The following is a 17530-nucleotide window of genomic DNA, read 5'->3' on the forward strand; positions in this document are numbered from 1 at the left end:
GTCCCAGCCTGCCGCGACACTGAAAGGCAGTCTGGTTAATTTCCAAATTATATTTGGGCTCAACATGCAAGGGATTCTTTTTCATTTAGGCGGAGAAAATAGGACTGAAGATTATTACAATAACCACACAAGACCAAGGGATATAATTATAAAATAAGCCAGACCCTAGCAGGCAAATCATGTTTAATGTGTTCTGAGAATCGAATATTCTTTATGGAATTAAAAACAGAGGGGGGGGAAATCAACGTGCAGAAAATTAATTAAAGAAGAGGTAAGACACAGAAAAGCTTTGGGTGTCATACAACTACAAATACAAAAGCAACAAATTTAAAAAAAGAGCACACACGTAATTACAGATTTCGGTAACTTGAGTAGCCAGAACATACCCAGTGAATTATCAATACTTAATCATCAAAGATCTTACTCATTTTGCAAGGGGGCTGGTACTGATGATGGATTTCAGTTGGTCCAAAGGACTTTTCCTTCCGTCGCAAGCAAACCTGTAAGGACGGCTCAAGTAACTCTGAAAAGTGGAGTTCCTTTTCTCAAAGAAAACTGACACGGGAGGGTTCTTCTCCTCCGCCCCCCTCTACCACCAAAATTTGTACATTCATTCAACTCTTTTAACTAAGGCAACCAAAAGACAATTTCTTGAGACCCCCAAACACCCTGCGAAGCCACAAATTCTACCCATGTAAAAAGGGAAAAAAAAAAAAAGAAATGAACGACCTCCAAAACTAAGGGCAGTCACTCTGCAAAGTGCAGGATGGTTCACTGTTAACAGCTTTTGTGGATTTCATGTTAAAATGTCTCTTTAAAAGGAGGCGTGGACGGGAGTGAATCAAGACCCAGCCATGCCCTGGGTTGAGGAACGACCTGTACTGGACAGGTGATACATGGATCAGCCCTCAGGTATCTTTTCAACTCTGCGCACTGCTGAGGTAGGACCTTTGGAAGAAATGCACAACATCTCAGGGCGTGAAGAGTGTCCTCATCATAGAGCACTGCCCTTCTGCTCAGTTGGGGGGCCCAAGACAGTCACACTCCCGGGCCACGTGTGCCCTTACACAATTCAAGAGTTTGTACCAGATCGCAGCCACGGAGGAGAGTCACAGCCACAGGAGGTGGGCGAGACCCTGGCGCTGACCTGGGGACGCCTGCTGTCTAGCGCAAGCTCGAGGGGTGGGGGGAGGTGGAGAACCCCGGCAGGCAACTACAAAAGGTTATTAGCAAATGGTATCAAAAAGTATCAAAACATTTCAAAAAACTTTAAAAACTGCCAGGCTTGGCGGACACACAGGGCAGGCTCTCTAAGCACCCGGAGGGCTGCCCTACATTTCAGAGGTTTATCCTGGAGACGGGGACTCCGCCCCCTTTCCCGCTGAAGATGCTCAGAATCTCCAGAGAGACAGCAAGGATGTCCACGCCACACGGAACTGCCCCTCCAGGTCTGGGACCAGTGGTCTGAGATTCTGGCCAAAAGTTCCGAGAGCCAAAAGCTAAGTGGCTGGCAGAGCCACGTGCCACGGGGGACCAGGGTAAGAGGCGGAGGCTGCTACGTCTACAAGGGGGTTGGGGTGGCAGGGTGCCGTCCTTTCCCTTCCCCCACGGCTGCAAATCACCCAAAGGTCACTCCTGGCTTAGGGGCCAGGCACTTTGAGCCACAGGTGAACTCACCTGAACTCAGAGTGGGACCTGGGAGGGACTCCACCTCCCTTTGGCATTTGGGTTCCCATCCCAAATCGAACACCCTTTACGGTTGGCTTCTGGGGTTCCTATCATTCAGGTCGACTTATATCATTCAGGGTCAAGGGGAGGGGCGTTCAGAATATAAATACACACATGAGGTTTTCTGCTCAGATCAAGATCTAGAAGGAGTCCTACCTGGTACTCTAGATTTCTAAAGCAGCAGGATGTTGAAAATACGAATTGAGCCACACACGCAAGCAGGTGCTGAGCTAATCTCCGTGTATTTTAAACAGCAGAGAGACCACTGTAAGGAACGAGGATTCTTCAGCTTTTCTACTCTGCTTAAGCAAACAGGGTTCCAATTTGGGTGAGGATCAAACTCAAAAGCTACCACTAATATGAAGTTAAAACTCTAATTCTTTAAAAGAAAAAAATCAGAACCTCAATAAAAGCCCACCAGGCTCATTCTGAAAGATCAAAGTAAGATTATCCAAGCATCGTCAAAGTTCTAGCAGAACAGCTCGGAGCGCTGAGTCTGATAAAATCATGGCAAAAGTTGCGGTTTCTGTCTCAACGTGGCAGCCAGGAGAACCCAAGCCTGCATCACCATGGTTTGAAATCACACTATCGTGATTTTGCTGTTCTAATGCCCACCTGCATAAGTACGTCCCCAAGCTCTGCCCACCTGGGTTATAAACCATTTTCTTCCGATCTTAGCTGCACCGCACGGCACGGTGATGTCCATCTTAAAACCACAGACAGCAGAGACCTGCCACAGTCCCACCACTGTGCTCTCCCTCATCCAGGCAGGCGCAGCTCACGGGTCAGGACCCTCCGCTCCACGGACGCCAGTGAGCTCGAAAGCCTTTGTTAGCGCAGTGGAGCCACTGCCAATGATCTGAAGTTGGTCTCCAAAAGGAAACTTCCTCGTCAACCCTACCTTTCAAGGAACACTCACCGCCTCAATCGTATTAGATTCCAAGGCATGTAAATCACAAACATCCTTCACAGTGGCAAGGGAGACATCACAGAATAGTCGGTGCAGGACATGGTATGTTAACCTGCAAGGCACAAGAAAGTCAGAGTAGAGGCCAGCACTGCACCCTTATCCTGGGACACGTCCTGGAAGTCAAAAACACAATGGCTGGCTTAGGCTAAAAATTCGTGCCTGTCCGCTTCCTAAGGTCAAGGCCTTCCCCGCTCCCCAAAGCACGCACGGCCTTTCCATGTGCTCAGCCCGACCTGCCCCTGGATTCTGACTGAACGACCACCTCTCTGCTCATGACCTGGGCTGAAGTGGGGAGAACAGACCACAGGTTCTGTGCCTTCTAAAGGGTCTTCAAATAATGAAACCTTTCCTGGAACAGGAAGGGGGTAAGCTTATCCCAAAATTGGCAGTAGTTCTGCAAAACATGTTTCGAGGAGGGCTGGACTAGGTTTGAGGTAAAAGAAGGGTTTCGGGCTCAATGAAGTTTGGAAATGCTGGGTTGATGGAGGGTTAGCAGTTAATGCAGGACTCCTCAGAGCCTTTAATACACCTAAATGTTGTTTTAAAGAGCTCCAGGAAGATGGACAGTTTTTTGGTTTGACTGTTTGTATGCCTTGCAGAACCTCTCAAGAGTCTGGAAGCCTTTAGCGACTTCCATAGGCAGGGAACCAGCTAAATATGCAGACAGGTCGCCCGTCTCACGAGAGGGGGCAATCGTTCGGGTACCGAAGCTTTCAACTCCCAAGTGGCTCTCAGCTCTCCCGGTTACTAGAGAGAGAGGCCGATCAAAATCACAGTAAACCTTTGAGAGAAAGGAAAGGAAGTGTAGTGGAGACAAAAAAGGGAAAAAGAAGTTAACTGAGATTCTCATTCTAACAGCAGTGTTAACGATACATCTGGAAGTGTTCTCGTCTCTGCAGTCAGATCTGCGCCTCAGCATAGATCACTAAGGCCTCCTTTGTCTCGTGATTAAAACCCACCCCATGCCCGTCGTCCTGGTGTGGCACAGCGGCTTGGGCACGAGTCTCAAACTCTCCTTAAACGGCACACGCTACTGTTGTGAGTTCCGGTAACTGCAGGAACTGGGCCGGGCCGGTCACGCATCTCACGAGGAGGTGCGGAATCCACTTTCACAGCTTATATAGACTGAGAGAGCTGAACCCCTGGGAGGAGACCTGCCCATTGTCTCATCTGTCACTTAATGAAGGGGGAAACAGCTCAGGACTTGTTAAAGAAGTTGGCGCCCAGCACACAACTACTCGGCAGCGGACGGCCGCGACCAGGATCCGGCGCCGGCGTCGAGGGAGATGCTCGGACAAACTTCCCTCGTTGGGGATCCACGGGCCCTCACTCACTCGCGTGGAGCTTCCCGTGGCTTCTCAGAGCTGGAGTCACAGAAAACAATGGCACATTCTGCGGGCTCCCTTTTTCTTTCCTGAGTGATAAATGGAGATCTGTGGGGCTCAGTACATCGTAATGTGAGAAACAGCGGGTTCCAGAAAAAAGAAACGGTAAAAAGACGAGAGCACAAATCACAGAATAAGGCGCCCTTTTTACCGTTCTTCCTTGATTACCGATCCCCTTTTAGAATTCGGGAAGACCACCAACCAGGAGAAACAGGATTATTTAGAAGCAGCAGTCATCTGAGCAAGGAATCCCAGTGGGGAGGCCTCCCTGGTGAGAAGTCCCACGGCTCGCCTGACTGCCGGCAAGCTGGTGGCTCTCGGTCACGCAGGCACCCTCTATGGGTCTCTGTGCTCCACCTGGCATGTCGCCCTTGCCAATGATTTCCGAACATGGCCGACGCTCTGTAGTCCCAGGGACCGGCTAAAGGAGTTTCTAGGCTCCCCTACACCACTCCTGGTAGTTTCACACTCGATAATTCTGAGGCGGGACTCAGGAACCTGTTTTCTTCAAAGCTCAGCCAGGTTTGGGGAGGCGTGGACTAGGGAATCTGTAATGTCCCACCGCAGCCCTTCGTTTCGATAGGAAAATTTCTGCGTCACCCCTGCCCTGGCTGCTCTCTGGGGGACCGTCGGGGGGGTCACCCATGGGGGTTCGCAACGTGGGAAGCAGCCCTGCACAGACACAGGGGTCGCTCCTGCCTGGGCCCCGCTTTAATTATTCAAGCAAGATAATATGTCAAGTCATACAGAATATTTAATCGGTTACTGTGATATCATAGAAATACCAAGAATCATAAAAGTAAAAAAAGCTGCTAAGTCGTTGATAATGGTTCCGGGATTCTACCAAGTGGCTGCTGGTCTCCAGACGCGCCGTAGGCGGCGGCGGCGGCGTCACTGGCCGCGGTCCTGCGGCCTCTTGCCCTTGCCCTTCTTCTTCTTGTCCTCCAGCCGTGGCTTCAGGGCACACACGCAGGCGGACACGCCGGCGATGGCCTTGGGCAGGTCGGTGCCCTTGCTCCACTTGTCCTTCTCGCGGTCGTAGACCTGCACCGTCTTGGAGAAGGCCGTGTTCTCCCAGCTGTAGCCGCCCAGGATGTAGATGCGGCCCTCCCACACGGCCACCCCCGACTCGCTATTGGCGTGCAGCAGTGGTGCCACGCGGGTCCACTGGTTGCACTGCGGGCTGTAGGCCTCCACGCCCAGCACGTCGAAGCGCTCCATGGACTCGAGGCTGTCGTCGCTGCCGCCGATGGAGTAGATGCTGTCCCCCAGGCTGCACATGCTGTGCCAGCCACGCGCCGTGGTCATGGGCCGCCGTTCTTCCCACACGTCTGTCCGGTGGTCGTAGCACAGCAGGTTCTTGCGGTAGGGGCCGATCTGGTAGTCGTGGCCCCCTGAGATGTACACGAAGTCTTTGTAGATGGTGCCCGCGTGGCCATACGTGAACCTGTGGAGAGACAGATGGATGGACGGACCGACAGAGACAGAGCGGGAGCTCAGTGCTGCACAGGCTGGGCCTCTGTGAGCCGGGGACCCGGTCTTCTCCTCGGCAAAGTGGGGACAAGCTGCCCTCTGAGGGGTGGTGAGGATGGGAGGGGGTGACAGATGGAGCAGGGCAGGTGACACACGGGCAGCTCTGTCCTCTCTCTGCCCATCTGAGAAGTGGGCATCATCACAAGACCGCATCTGTCTCATTAGGGCTAGAAACGCTACGCCACTGAGGCACACGTGTGGCCCTTGTCCCATCACACATCAAGCAGGGCCTGAAACAAAGTGCAGCTCCAATTACACGACCGTCTGGAAAAGTCAGCCCTACAGGGACAGTAAGTATCAGTGGCTGCCAGCGGTTCAGGGGAAGCAGGGAGGGATTAAAAGATGGAGCTCGAGGGATTCTCCGGGCACTGGGACTATGCCGTACGACACTGTAATCACGGATACACATCATCATACACGTGTCAAAACCCGCGGAATGCACAACGCAGAGAGGGAGCCTGATGTAAACTAGAGAGCTTAGCTAATGTATCAACTTTGCTGCATTAGCTGGAAACAATGTACCAGTCACTGCAACGGGGGAAGCTGGGTGCGCTTGGCAACCTCTGTACTTTCTGCTCAATTTTCTCTACACCTAAAATCGCTCTAAAAAATGAGATCTATATAAAGGCAAAGAAGAAACTACCAACAGCAAAACAAAGTGCACACAAAGGTGGAACAAAAAGGGAATGGCGTCACGACATTCAGGACGGTGATTCCTTAGCCGGAGGCGGGAAGCAAGCGGATGGGAGAAGAGCACACGGGGCAAATGGGTCCCAGGCAGGTGGGCTACCGTTCAACGTCTTCGACTCTTGGGTTGGGCTGTGGGTTTGTGGAGGTCTCATTATACAAGTAAGTCAATGAATGAAAAAAGGTATGAGTAAACACACGGAACAAATGTGGGGCATGCATGCCCTAATGACAGCAGCATCATGGATTATGTTTATTCCAACTCTGGACATCGATGGTCCACTTAGAAAAAATAACGATAGGGTTGTTGTCGTACTTAAGGTACACAAACAACCCCGGCTGGCCTAGAGAAAGTGACAGAGGCAGATACTCTTATGTAATTAAGTCTCCCTTCTCCATCTGTAAAGTGGGGTGGTACACAAGACCTGAACCTGGGAGAACACAGGTCTTGGTTTGCCTAGGACAGGGTCAGGAGTTATACGGTTGAGCTCTCCGTTCACGGGCATTCGGGTTTGGGTAATCCATGACATGGGTTATTACCCACCCCACTGGATCACTGTGGATATCAAGGGACTCATCACATCAAGCACATGGCCCAGGCTGGCACGTGGTGATCATCAGCTACTATCATGATTGTCCAATCACCTTATCCACAGGTGTCCAGGTGTTACTTCATCGGCTTCTTGGAACCTTTACCTGAAGGTGGTAGTTACTGTGGGGTGGGGGGGAGGGGCGGGGACTGGAGGAGCCGTGCAGCTTCTACTGTAGGGAGCTGCTCAGATAAATGGCAGCACCTCTGCTAAGCCCGTGACAGTAACAAAGGCAGTGAGTGGACACCCTGACAGGGTGGTACTTACATCACATCCCCTTTACAGATGAGGAAAAAGAGAGAGTGTGGGGTGAAGACACTTGCTGGAGTCAGATGGACGGTAGAGAACCCTCACCCTCTGTACTCCTCCTGCCCAAAGTCAGAGGGATTTGCAGTAAATCTCTCACTCTCTGAACTCAGCACTCATTTCCCCGAAACTCAGGAAGTGAAGAGATTCAGAAACAGAGGGATGTTTGTCTCAGTGGCAGAGCTGACACTTGCACTCCGACGGCCCAGAACAGGCACCCTGACAACCATGCCCTCTGCTCCCCACGCTGTTTTTACAAGCCAGGAGATTCTTCCTGGAATTGGAAGGCCAAAGTATCCAGAAAGGGAGGTGGGCTCAACTGTAACCCCAAAGCCTCCACGTCTGTAGGGTCTGCCACAAAACCCCAATCACCTTGGCAAGCCGGCCACATAGGACCAGGAGTCGGTCTTGGGACTGTAGGTTTCTACCGACGAGAGAGCTCCATTCTCATTCCGGCCGCCGACGGCCACCAGCATGTCTTCGATGGAGGCCAAGTAGAAATCCACGCGGCGCTGGTTCATGGAGGCCACCTGCGGAGGCGAGACACCTGTACCTTCCCTTCCCCAAACTCGGGTCAGCGTCAACATCCAGCACCGCACCCCCAAACATGCTCCACGAAAGGCACAGCCCCGGAAGGCGAGGTGGTGGCCACGTGAGCCTGGGGAAGGGAGCCAAACCTGAAGAAAGGGGGGCTCTGTAGGCGGGATTTCTCAGGGCCCCCAGGACCCTCGAGACCTCGTGAATCCCCAAGAGAGGGACGGAGAATTCACTTTCCCAAACCTGTCTGGCCACGTGGCCGACCTTGTGGACTGGAATTCTGCAGCACACACAGGTCAGAACTGCTGATGTAGTGGTTTCCTGAAATAAAAGTTCATCTTTCCCCTCACCCCCCCACAATCAGATATTTTAAAACTTAATGCTGATTCTCATCTGTGTTGATGGGCATAAGGTGGTGCTCCACAGAAAATTAGCAATGGAAGACCCAAGTCTTTCTCTTTCTTTTCTTAATCATCCAAGCAGAACACACGAATGAACATGGTCCTGCAGGAGCCCATGTCAGGCTGCGACCGTGATGAAGGTTTGGAGGACGGGCTTCAAAGCTGCAAGCCTCCTTCAACTGCAAGTGCAAGACTTACACTTTGGTTTTAGAGTTTTGAGAATAAAATCAAAAGGTCACCCAAGTCCCTTCGGAGCCTTGAGCTCAGAAAAGCACCGAGTTAAGTAAGAAGACTGAGGTGTGAGTATAAAGATTGAGACAGACTTTCATGGGTGGCCATCTGGTTCTTGGGAGGAAAGGAGCACATGTGCCAATCAACGTGAGCTACAACCACCGACCCTGGAAGGTCAGCATCCCCCCTCCCGTTTCCAGAGGGAGAAGCTGAAATTTGGAGCGGGCAAGGAACCGGTCTGAAACCCCCAGCTACGATTTAGCCAAGTTGGGGCGTGAAGCTGGGTCTGACATCAAGACCCAGGCCTGTCCCGGAATCAGCTGGCACACCTGCCGAAGGGCCACGACTCCCAGCAGGTGTGAGCCTTCGTGGCCCCCTTGACCAGCTCCAAACCTGCCCCAAAGAGGAACTCAGCGGAGACTCTGAGACACGGGGAGGTTGTCAGAACTCTGGGTCAATCTTCCAGACCCGTGTCATCCAATATGGTAGCCACTGGCCTCCTGTGGCCATTTACACTCAGATGTAAATTAGTGATAATGAAATACAATGGAAAACTCAGTTCTTCAGTCCCACGGGCCACGTTTCAAGCGCTCAACTGCCACACGCAGCTGGTGGCTACCGTATCGGATGGCGCAGATGAAGAACGGTTCTGTCGGTGAAGAAAGTTCTACTGCACGGCAATGCTCTGGACACCGACCGTCCCTGCAGAAGGTGGCTGGTCAGCCCTCACCGCCCCCAACCGGGGGGTGGGGGGAATGATGTGGCTTGTCACTTTATCGTCACACCTCGTTCAGAAGCAGGGTGGTGGTCAAGGCCCGAGAGAAGGGGGTGGGGGGCAGTCAAGGCTAAGGTTAAGGAGATCAAAAGTCCTCAAGAGTAAAGAAATAATCTGGCTTTAATCTCACCTTGATCCACTGTTTACAGCGGGGGTCATACCTATAAAGAAGATTGGATGCCGCATCCCCTCCGTTGTCCCGCGAGAAGCTGCCGCCAGCGATGAAGATGAACCCCCCCAGCACGGCGACGCAGTGGTGGCTCCGCCGGGCCGGCAGGGGCGTCTCCTTGACCCACTGCTCGCTCTGGGCGTCCAGGTAGCAGGTGTCGTCGCTGAGCTCCAGACACCGCTCGGAGACCTCGCCGCCCACAAACAGCAGGCACTCCTGGGTGGTGCGGAGGGCCGTGCGCTTGGTCTGCATGACCGGCTGGGCCGCCAGGCTGTTGTGGTAGCGCACGGCCTCCTCGATGAAGCCCTCGCAGTTGGCCTCGCGGGGCAGCAGTGAGCACACGGCCGGCTTGACGCGGTGCAGCAGGTCGTTCTTGGGGATGAGCGGGAAGTGGATGTTCTCCAGCACCTGGTAGGCGTGGGCCTCGCGCTCGGGCCGCTGCGTCAGCCACTGCAGGGCCGCCTGCAGCAGGTCGTGCTCGCACTCCCGCTGCACCTGGCTGCTGCCCAGGTAGGCGCACAGCTTCTGCACGGAGACGTTCTGCAGGAAGTCGGGCGTGAAGGACAGCGTGCCGAAGCGGCTGAGGATGAAGCCGTCAAGGAAGGCGTCCAGCCGCCTGAGGCTGTAGATGGAGGCCAGCTTCTGCAGGTACAGGTAATTGTCCTCGCTCACCTCCTGCTCCAGGTACTCGCAGCAGAAGTCCACCACCGTCCAGATCTGCAGCAGGTGGGCTGTCTCCAGGACGTAGTCGATGTTGCCACCGTCCAGCACCAGCTCCCCGCCGTACAGGAAGTCCACCACGGCCTTGAGCCCGACGTAGGAGGCGCCGATCAGCTCCACCTCCTTCTGGAAGGCCTCGCGCATGCCGAGGGTGAACATGGAGTTGAAGTAGTCGCTGCACACTGCCAGCAGGTTGCGGTGGGCTGGCACGCGCTGCTCGTCGGCCACCAGGACCACGTCGCAGAAGAGGCCGCGCAGGCGCTGCTCGTTCAGCCGCTGCAGCACCGTGCTTGAGTGGTCGGCCCAGCGGTACGCCTGCGGTGGCGGTGGAGAGCGCGCGTCAGGAGGGGAGGGGGCCGTCAACCCGCCCCCACACCGCAGCGGCCCAGCTAGCGCTACGCGACCAGCACTGACATACAGTGGAATGAGAGAACAGGCAACAAGGTGTCAGAGCACCTCGCAGAAAGTCAGGGTGTTTCCCTGTACGTGTGCATATGTGTTTGTATATTTCCTCCCTTCTTTACAAATAAAAATTTTAACTCAATCTTTCTTTTTCCCTTTGTTTCGTTTTCCCTCTCTCCTTCTTTGTAAACAGGATTCCCCAAAGCTTCCTTCCTTCCCTGTCTCTCTTTCCTCCTTAGTGTGTGTGGGTCACGGCACACGGGGTCGGAAACGCTGTCCTATCGGGAGGTGCAGCTGCCTGGGGCGTGCCCTCTCAAGGCGGACAGGAGCCGGTGGAACCCCAGTGCCACTGCTCTGCAGCTGTGTGGCCCGGGGGAGTCCCGAGCAGCCTCTGAGCCTCGGCTCCTGCTCTCCCCAGGTTTGGTGCGGGGGAGGGGTCATGAGCCAGAACATAGCGCAGAGCTGGCCCGGGGACAGCGGGAGCAAAGTCAGCAGCTGTGACCGTCAGTTCCCACGGAGTCGCGGTGCCGACAGCTATGCTACAGAGACCAGTGCAGGGAGCTAGAGGGTCCCAGAGACTGCAATATATCCAGACTAACGTGCTCTGGGGAATCTTACTTTCAGAGACACGGCTTCAACAGTCATTGCCAGAAAATGTATGTAAACTGCAGGAACGCTGTCTTTTCCCAGGAGCTGTATGTGCCGCAGACCGCACTGTGCACTCGCCTGCACACTCTCATTTGAGCATCCCAGGAACCCTCCAACGGAACGTCAGTTGTAACCCCCTTATTCCAGAGGAGGAAAAGTGAGCTTCAGAGAGACTAAGGAACTTGCCCAAAGTCCCACAGGGACTGAGGGGCGGGGCTGGGATTTGAACCTAGGTCTGATCCCAGAGCCCAAACCTTTAATCACCACGCTACACTGGAATTAACGAATCTATTAATATGAATAGTTAATAGGAATTAATTCAATAAATTCAGGTAGGTGGACATTGCTTGACTGTTATCTGCCTGCCCTGGGCTTTTGAAGATGCAAAGAAAAATCAGACCCGGACAACGGTTTCTATGCCCTGGAAGGACTAATTAGGGTATTTCACACCGCTTTATTTATTCCCTATAAAAACAACAAAAAAATTCAACATATGGGAAACAGACCATTCAGAAATACCAACTAGGTAGCAGGGCGATTCAGGGAGGACTGCGGAAAGGGGCGGGGCAGGCGTTAAGCCCGAGGGGAAGTGGTGGTGGAAAGGAAGACAGGTGGGTGAGGGTGAGGGCTCAGCAGGTGTGAGCAGCTGGGTGACTGGTGCACTGGTCCTTCTGGGTTACTTCTCAACATGTGTCCTACGGCAGGGGGGTGGTTTTTTCTTCCCTTCCAAATCTGCTCCTTACCGCCTCCGATGCATTAGTAATCGGGGCACTTTATTTCCCGTGGTTCTTCCCCGTCCGGCCAATTCCCACATCAATCGCTCTGTCTGTGCAACAGGCTCGGGCAATGTCCTCACATTCTGAGGGTACCAAACAGACGTTCCCTAAAGCTTCCTTCCCTTCCCAGTTTACAGAGCCAAGCTCTCCTACCTTACATTACAGGATGGTTTCCTGAAGGTCCACATACACAGGTATCTCCCTCTATCCTGGTTATTCAGAGAGAGCCAGGCTGGCCTGGTCTGGGCTTCAACACATATTGGCTTGGGGCCCCTCTTGGGTGCGGACTGAAGGAAGGCAATGAAAAAGGCACTACAGCGGCAAGCTACCGAGTAACAGTGAAGGCTAGTGTCCTAGAGAAGCAAGTGAGGGGCATCAGGTGGGCTGTCAGCCCACCCCGGGCTCCTGGTTGTTTCCAAGCTGGTGAGGGTGCTGGAATTACCCCGCTTAAAAAGGGGCACACACGCCCCCAGGCTACCGCGTGAAAAGGGAAACAGCCCTGGGGAGGGGCGGGGACTGGGGAGAGCCCCAGATGACAGCTACCAGGGGAGCCACCTGCTGCAGCGAGCCAGGGCAGGGGAGACGGCAGCCACTGTTTCCACAGCTGGGTCTCCAGGCTAAATGGGCACGTTTAATTCTTTACCTGGGTCTTGACTACAGCCCATTTCTGGTTATTTAGTACAGCAGCAGAGACCAGAACTAAAAACAGACAAACGTGACTTCCCAACGTTAAACTGGCATCAGTAACTGAGTTGCAACATTTCATGTAATTTAGAAACTCCGACCTGCAACATTCTCCAGTGGTATTAACCCTGTTCATTCCTTTGTTTCCTACTTTAGCACCTTAATCAGGTGAAGAAACTCAGGATCTAACACTGGGCGGAAAGCAGGTATGGGGTATCTTATATTAGAAAAGAGCTCAGGGACTTCCCTGGCGGTCCAGTGGTTAGGACTCCGTGATTCTACCACAGGGGGCACGGGTTCGATCCCCGGTCGGGGAACTAAGATCCTGCAAGCTGCGCGGCATGGCCAAATAAATAAACAAACTAAATAAATAATTAAAAAATAAAAAAGAATTCAGCATCAAAGTGGATCAACACATTTTAGAGCAGATAAATGAACAGCGGCCGCCACACAATGGAAGACTCCACCGCTCCGAGAAGGGCACGATCTACCCGCACGTGCAGCAACCAGGCTGAACCTCAGAGGCAGGGTGACAAGAGTAACGAGCCAGGCACCCAGGGGACCCACCCCGACTCCATGTATATAAGTTCAAGGGCAGGCAAAACTGCAGGGCTGGAAGCTGGGCGAGTGGCTGTCTTGATTGTAGGGGCTGGAAGGGTTTGATAATGTTCTTTAACTGGGTGTGTTCAATGTCTAGAAAATCAAGGGTACATTATGATTTGGGCACTTTTTAAATATAAAGAGTTAGGAACATAAATACAATGAACCAAGGGACAGAGAAGCCTATTCCTAAAAGCTTCAATTCAGAGAGAGACAAGCTCAGAATCTGGCTTGGAGGCACAAAGATTTCTAGTGCTGCCGAGCTTAGAAAGCTACGCTGTCTCTGCAGCCAAGCTCCCAGACAAAGCCCCTTTGAGTCAGCAGCAAGACCCTTCTGGGGTTTCGCAGTAGATAAAGCCGGGCTTTGGCAAGAGTCTTCTCGGTCAACTCAAATGGAAACACGAGAGCATTTCTCAGGAGGACCAACCTCCCCTGAAAATTACACCCCGTTTTTCTTTTTTACATACCTGTCGAACCTCATTCCCCCTTCTTCTCCTCTTATCTATAGGCTGCTCCCAACTCCCTTTATCTAAAATGGTATTTCTTCATCTTTTTTTCAGTCTGCTTTTAAGATATTTTTTTCCTATATAGCTTGCCATGTCATTTAAACACATAATATATAGTCTATATATCTGTGTGTGTATTATATGTATAGCTTTATACTTTAAAAGAGCAAAATTCTTTCCAGACCCCCAAGAACCCATGTCGTCTCCTTGTAAGCAATGTCAGCCCCATGGAGAATGCATGATCTACGGTAAACATGACATTTAATCTTCAAAAAAGGACACTTTAAAAAAATTCCCTGGCGGTCCCGCGGTTAGGACTCTGCACTTTCACTGCCGAGGGCCAGGGTTCAATGCGTGGTCGGGGAACTAAGATCCCACAAGCTGCGGTGCGGCCGAAAAAATAAAGAAAAGGGTGTTATTAATATTCATAAAGAGACAGGTGTAAATTGGGACTGTCTCACCAACTGGTCCCCCAAACCTTATCTACAGCAGCTGTGGGGAAAGGGACCGCTCCAAGTCACCTGAAGAGTTTGCTGAAGGTACAGATTTGCAGGTCCTGCTCTGAGATTTTAATTTAGCACGTCTGGGGCGGGGCCGGGCATATGCACTTCTCATGAGACACCTGTCCCCTCCCCGTCTCCCAGGGTGAGTCTGATGTAGTCCATGTGCCACAGGTAGGTAGCCTCGCCGTGGAGAACCCACCCTCACTGGCTCCTAGGGTCTCAGAAGGTCACGACCGGGGAAGACTCTGGGCCCTTAACATCCAGGTATATAAAGTGTTGCCCCCACTATAAGGTTGTGGACTGGCTTCTCCACGGACACAGTCTTGGATTTTTTGAGCCCCAAGTGGAAACACAAATCCCACGGCGTCCACCCTGTCCTGTAGATGCCAGGTGTTGGATAAACGAGTCAAGTTGTGTTTCTAACATCCCTCGCACCCCCCAACCCCTGCTCTCTCTGATTTTATGATTTTTCCACTCCTTGCCTGTGCCACCTCTAGTCATTGTTAAGGAGATTAACACCAACACCAAGAACAGAAAATCAGTCTGCGCAATAAGAATGAGCTCATCAGAAAAATCTCATGCTTCCTTGGCAATGTGCACAGGCGGTGAGCGACCCATTCACAGACCTTTGAGGATTCGCTGATCTTGGACGGCCGAGACACTCGCGTCTGCCGGCTTCCCTCCATCATAAACAAGATCGCAGCCCTGCGACAAGAACAGGACTTCTGAGCGTGTAGTAATAACTCGAGGTCATTCATGAATTGCAGGCTCTGCTGGCAGGTATCAGTGACAGCAAGAGCGAAACAGTCACATGGAGGAAAGAGGGAGAAAAAACTGTACTACAAAGAACTCCCTTACTCCGAGAGCTGGAAAAATCAGAGGGTTAGAATCAGATAGAACATTTAATAAGTGTTCCTTTTTCACCTCATCACGTCTTTTAGCCCACCTCCTACAAGTACCTACCTTTGGATGCTTGAGCTGAATTAGGCCTTTTCGAGAGATCAAGATTATAATGACAACAGTTATCATTTCAGAACCCAGACTGTGACCCTGGAACCAAGCTGACATGTGCTATCTCATTAAACTCCCACAACTATCTGGCTGGGCTGATGTCACTTAACCCATTTTATCGATGAGGATATTGAGCTCAAGGTCACAAAGCTAGTGAATGGCTGGGAATCAAACCTGAGTCTGTCCGGCTTCAAAACTGGACAGACATGGGCCCTTCACTGGGATGCCTGGTTGAATGTGGCCTAATCTTTAAGAATCTCATACTTTTAAAATTTCATGAAGTTAAGGATATGATGCAGTGATGACTACCAAGTATAAAAGACATTCTAGACACAGGCACTGTCTTACGTGTTTTCTGTGTCTCACTGATTTAACCCCACAACAAGCCCACCAGGACAGCACTATTATTATCCTCAGTTTATAAAGGAAGAAGCTGATGGCAGTGAGGGGAAGTAACTTGCCCAGCGTCACACACAGGAAGAAGGAGACCTAAGGAGGCTTTCCTGCTCTCAATCCCTGGGCTATTTCACTTGACCATTAAAAAAATGCCCACAGGCAGGAAACCTCTGCAGGGGGAGCCCATGCCCCGGCTGGAACATGCAGGATAAACTTGACCAAGCAACTTAACCTCTGTAGACTTCACAGTTTAATCTACGGACTGGGCTGGTGCATCAGGGGATGTTAAGGTTTCTTCCAGCTTTGAAAAGTCAAGCAACCCACTAACAGCACAGAGCCAGGCTTTGGGGGACCTTGGAGGATGGGGGGCACACAGAGGAAGGATTAAGCTAGCAATATGGGCACAAGTCGCATACTGGGACTGAGGGTTTAAGGAGGAATTCTTCCCGCTGCTAGGGGAGTTGAAAAGAGTCAATCTGTTACCTACTGAACACACAGCCTTTGCTAAAAAGGAACAACGTGACAAGGAGTCAGCTCTGTGTCAAGATAATCAGGGACACACAGAGGGGGCTCCAGCGCTCCCACGGAGGATGGGGGGACAAATCCAGGCACAGTGCACCCTGCCAGCTCCCTGGGGGGAAGGAAGGGACAACGAGATTTCTCTCGACAAACTAGCAACTTTGTGACAAAGACCAGCTGTCCCCACCCCTGTCCTTTCTGTCTGCTCCTAGGATGCTGGGGGGCTCAGAGAGGGAAGAGAAGGACACCAGCATCCAACCTGCTGCTCACCCCTGACTTCCTTGTTTCACCTTCACCCTCTGAGACAGGTGCCACCATCGTTTCTGACACCCAGGCTCAGGTGGCCGTGCGGCCCCGCCCAAGGTCACACAGCAGACAGTCTGCACCACCGCAGGCAGCCAGCCAGGGCTCAGGTCTGCCTTTAGTGCTAAGAGCTTTCTTTTCTAGGCCAAGATTTCTAAAGAGAGTATCCCCTTGTGGAGGCTCCCTTTCGTCTGCGGGAAAGTGGTCTGGGGCTCACTGCTACAGGAGTGTGGATATTAGCTGCCTCCTGCGCTTTCTGCAAGCAGGTGAGGGGTCAAGGCCACACGCAGGGACGGTGGCGATCCCCAGTGAGGCGTAAAAGGTCTTTTAGTAAACACGGGAACCGAGGCCGCGTCCGGACGGGAGGGTCCCCACGGAGCCTCCTCTCCCGGCTCCTTCCCCGGGTTTCGACCCTGAACGTGCCCGACCGCAGCGCTCCGGGAAGCAGCGTCGTGGAGGTGGACGCGGACGCCCGCCGGCACCCACCCATCCCGGGTCTCGCCCGCAGGGTCTCCGGGGACGCCTCTGTCGCTCGCTCGGACCCAGCACCCCCTGGCGGAACCGCCGGCACAACGGCCGCCCGGGCGGGCTCGAGCCGGCTGCGAGGAGGCGGAGCTGGGTTGCGCCCGGGGCTGGCGCCCGCGGCGGGACGCGAGGACAGTCACTCACCTGGGCCGCGCGGGCCGGCCGCACAGGCCGCACCTGTCTCACCTGAGGGGGCGGCGGCCCCCTGTCCACCCCCCCCCGGCCCCGCGGCGGCCCCTCCGCTCGCCCCCGGCCCCGCGATCCACCCCCCGAGCACAAAGAGATCCCGGGGGCGGAACTGGGTCGCAGCTCGCGGGGCCGGGGACCCTCCCGAGGCAGGCCCGCCCCCCGCCCCGGCCCCAGCCCCCGGACGGCGCGCGGCTCTCAGCCCGGGCAGGAGCGGGGTGCGCGCGGAGGCCCACCTGGGAGGGCGCGCTACGGGCGCGGCGCGGGGATTCCGAGCGGCGGGGCCGGGCGGGCGGGGCGGCGGGGCCCGGGCGTCGGAGCCCGTGGGCCGGCCGGGTGCGCAGCCATGGCTCCGCCAGGAAGTGCGAGGCCGAGGGCGGAGGCGCGCGCGGCCAATGGCGGCGGCCGGGAGGGGGTGGGCTCTGGCGGCGCGGGGGCG

At 53.6% G+C, this 17530-nt stretch overlaps 1 protein-coding gene across 6 annotated transcripts; it reads right to left on the minus strand.

The window, feature by feature from the left end:
* Nucleotides 1-4819: 4819 nt before the first annotated feature.
* KLHL36 (kelch like family member 36) lies at nt 4820-17468 on the minus strand. Of its 6 annotated transcripts, none has more exons than XM_004280085.3 (5): nt 17328-17468; nt 14778-14856; nt 9274-10347; nt 7572-7729; nt 4820-5530 (listed from the first exon to the last, which is right to left on the minus strand). In XM_004280085.3, the coding sequence occupies exons 2-5, from the start codon at nt 14838-14840 to the stop codon at nt 4975-4977; spliced, it is 1851 nt and encodes a 616-aa protein (XP_004280133.1). In that variant the 5' UTR covers nt 14841-14856; nt 17328-17468; the 3' UTR covers nt 4820-4974. The 6 variants fall into 6 exon arrangements, with proteins under 6 accessions (XP_004280133.1, XP_033262244.1, XP_049560007.1 ...); XM_033406353.2 differs by having other exon boundaries at nt 14778-14921; nt 17328-17452; XM_049704050.1 differs by lacking the exon at nt 17328-17468 and adding an exon at nt 11826-11941 and having other exon boundaries at nt 14778-16849.
* Between the last annotated feature and the right edge of the window lie 62 nt (nt 17469-17530).

The sequence above is a fragment of the Orcinus orca genome, chromosome 20, assembly GCF_937001465.1.
Source record: "Orcinus orca chromosome 20, mOrcOrc1.1, whole genome shotgun sequence".
NCBI classification, from domain to species: Eukaryota; Metazoa; Chordata; class Mammalia; order Artiodactyla; family Delphinidae; genus Orcinus; species Orcinus orca.

Bases quoted from the DNA above. Each gene is read 5' to 3' on its own strand.
- KLHL36 (XM_033406353.2), bottom strand. From the start codon at position 14,909: ATGAATGACCTCGAGTTATTACTACACGCTCAGAAGTCCTGTTCTTGT. The intron at 7,730-9,273 runs GTGAGATTAAAG...TCGCCTCCGCAG, and splicing joins GCTGTAAACAGTGGATCAAG to GTGGCCTCCATGAACCAGCG. The intron at 5,531-7,571 runs GTGATTGGGGTT...GTCTCTCCACAG, and splicing joins TATGTGGCCGGCTTGCCAAG to GTTCACGTATGGCCACGCGG.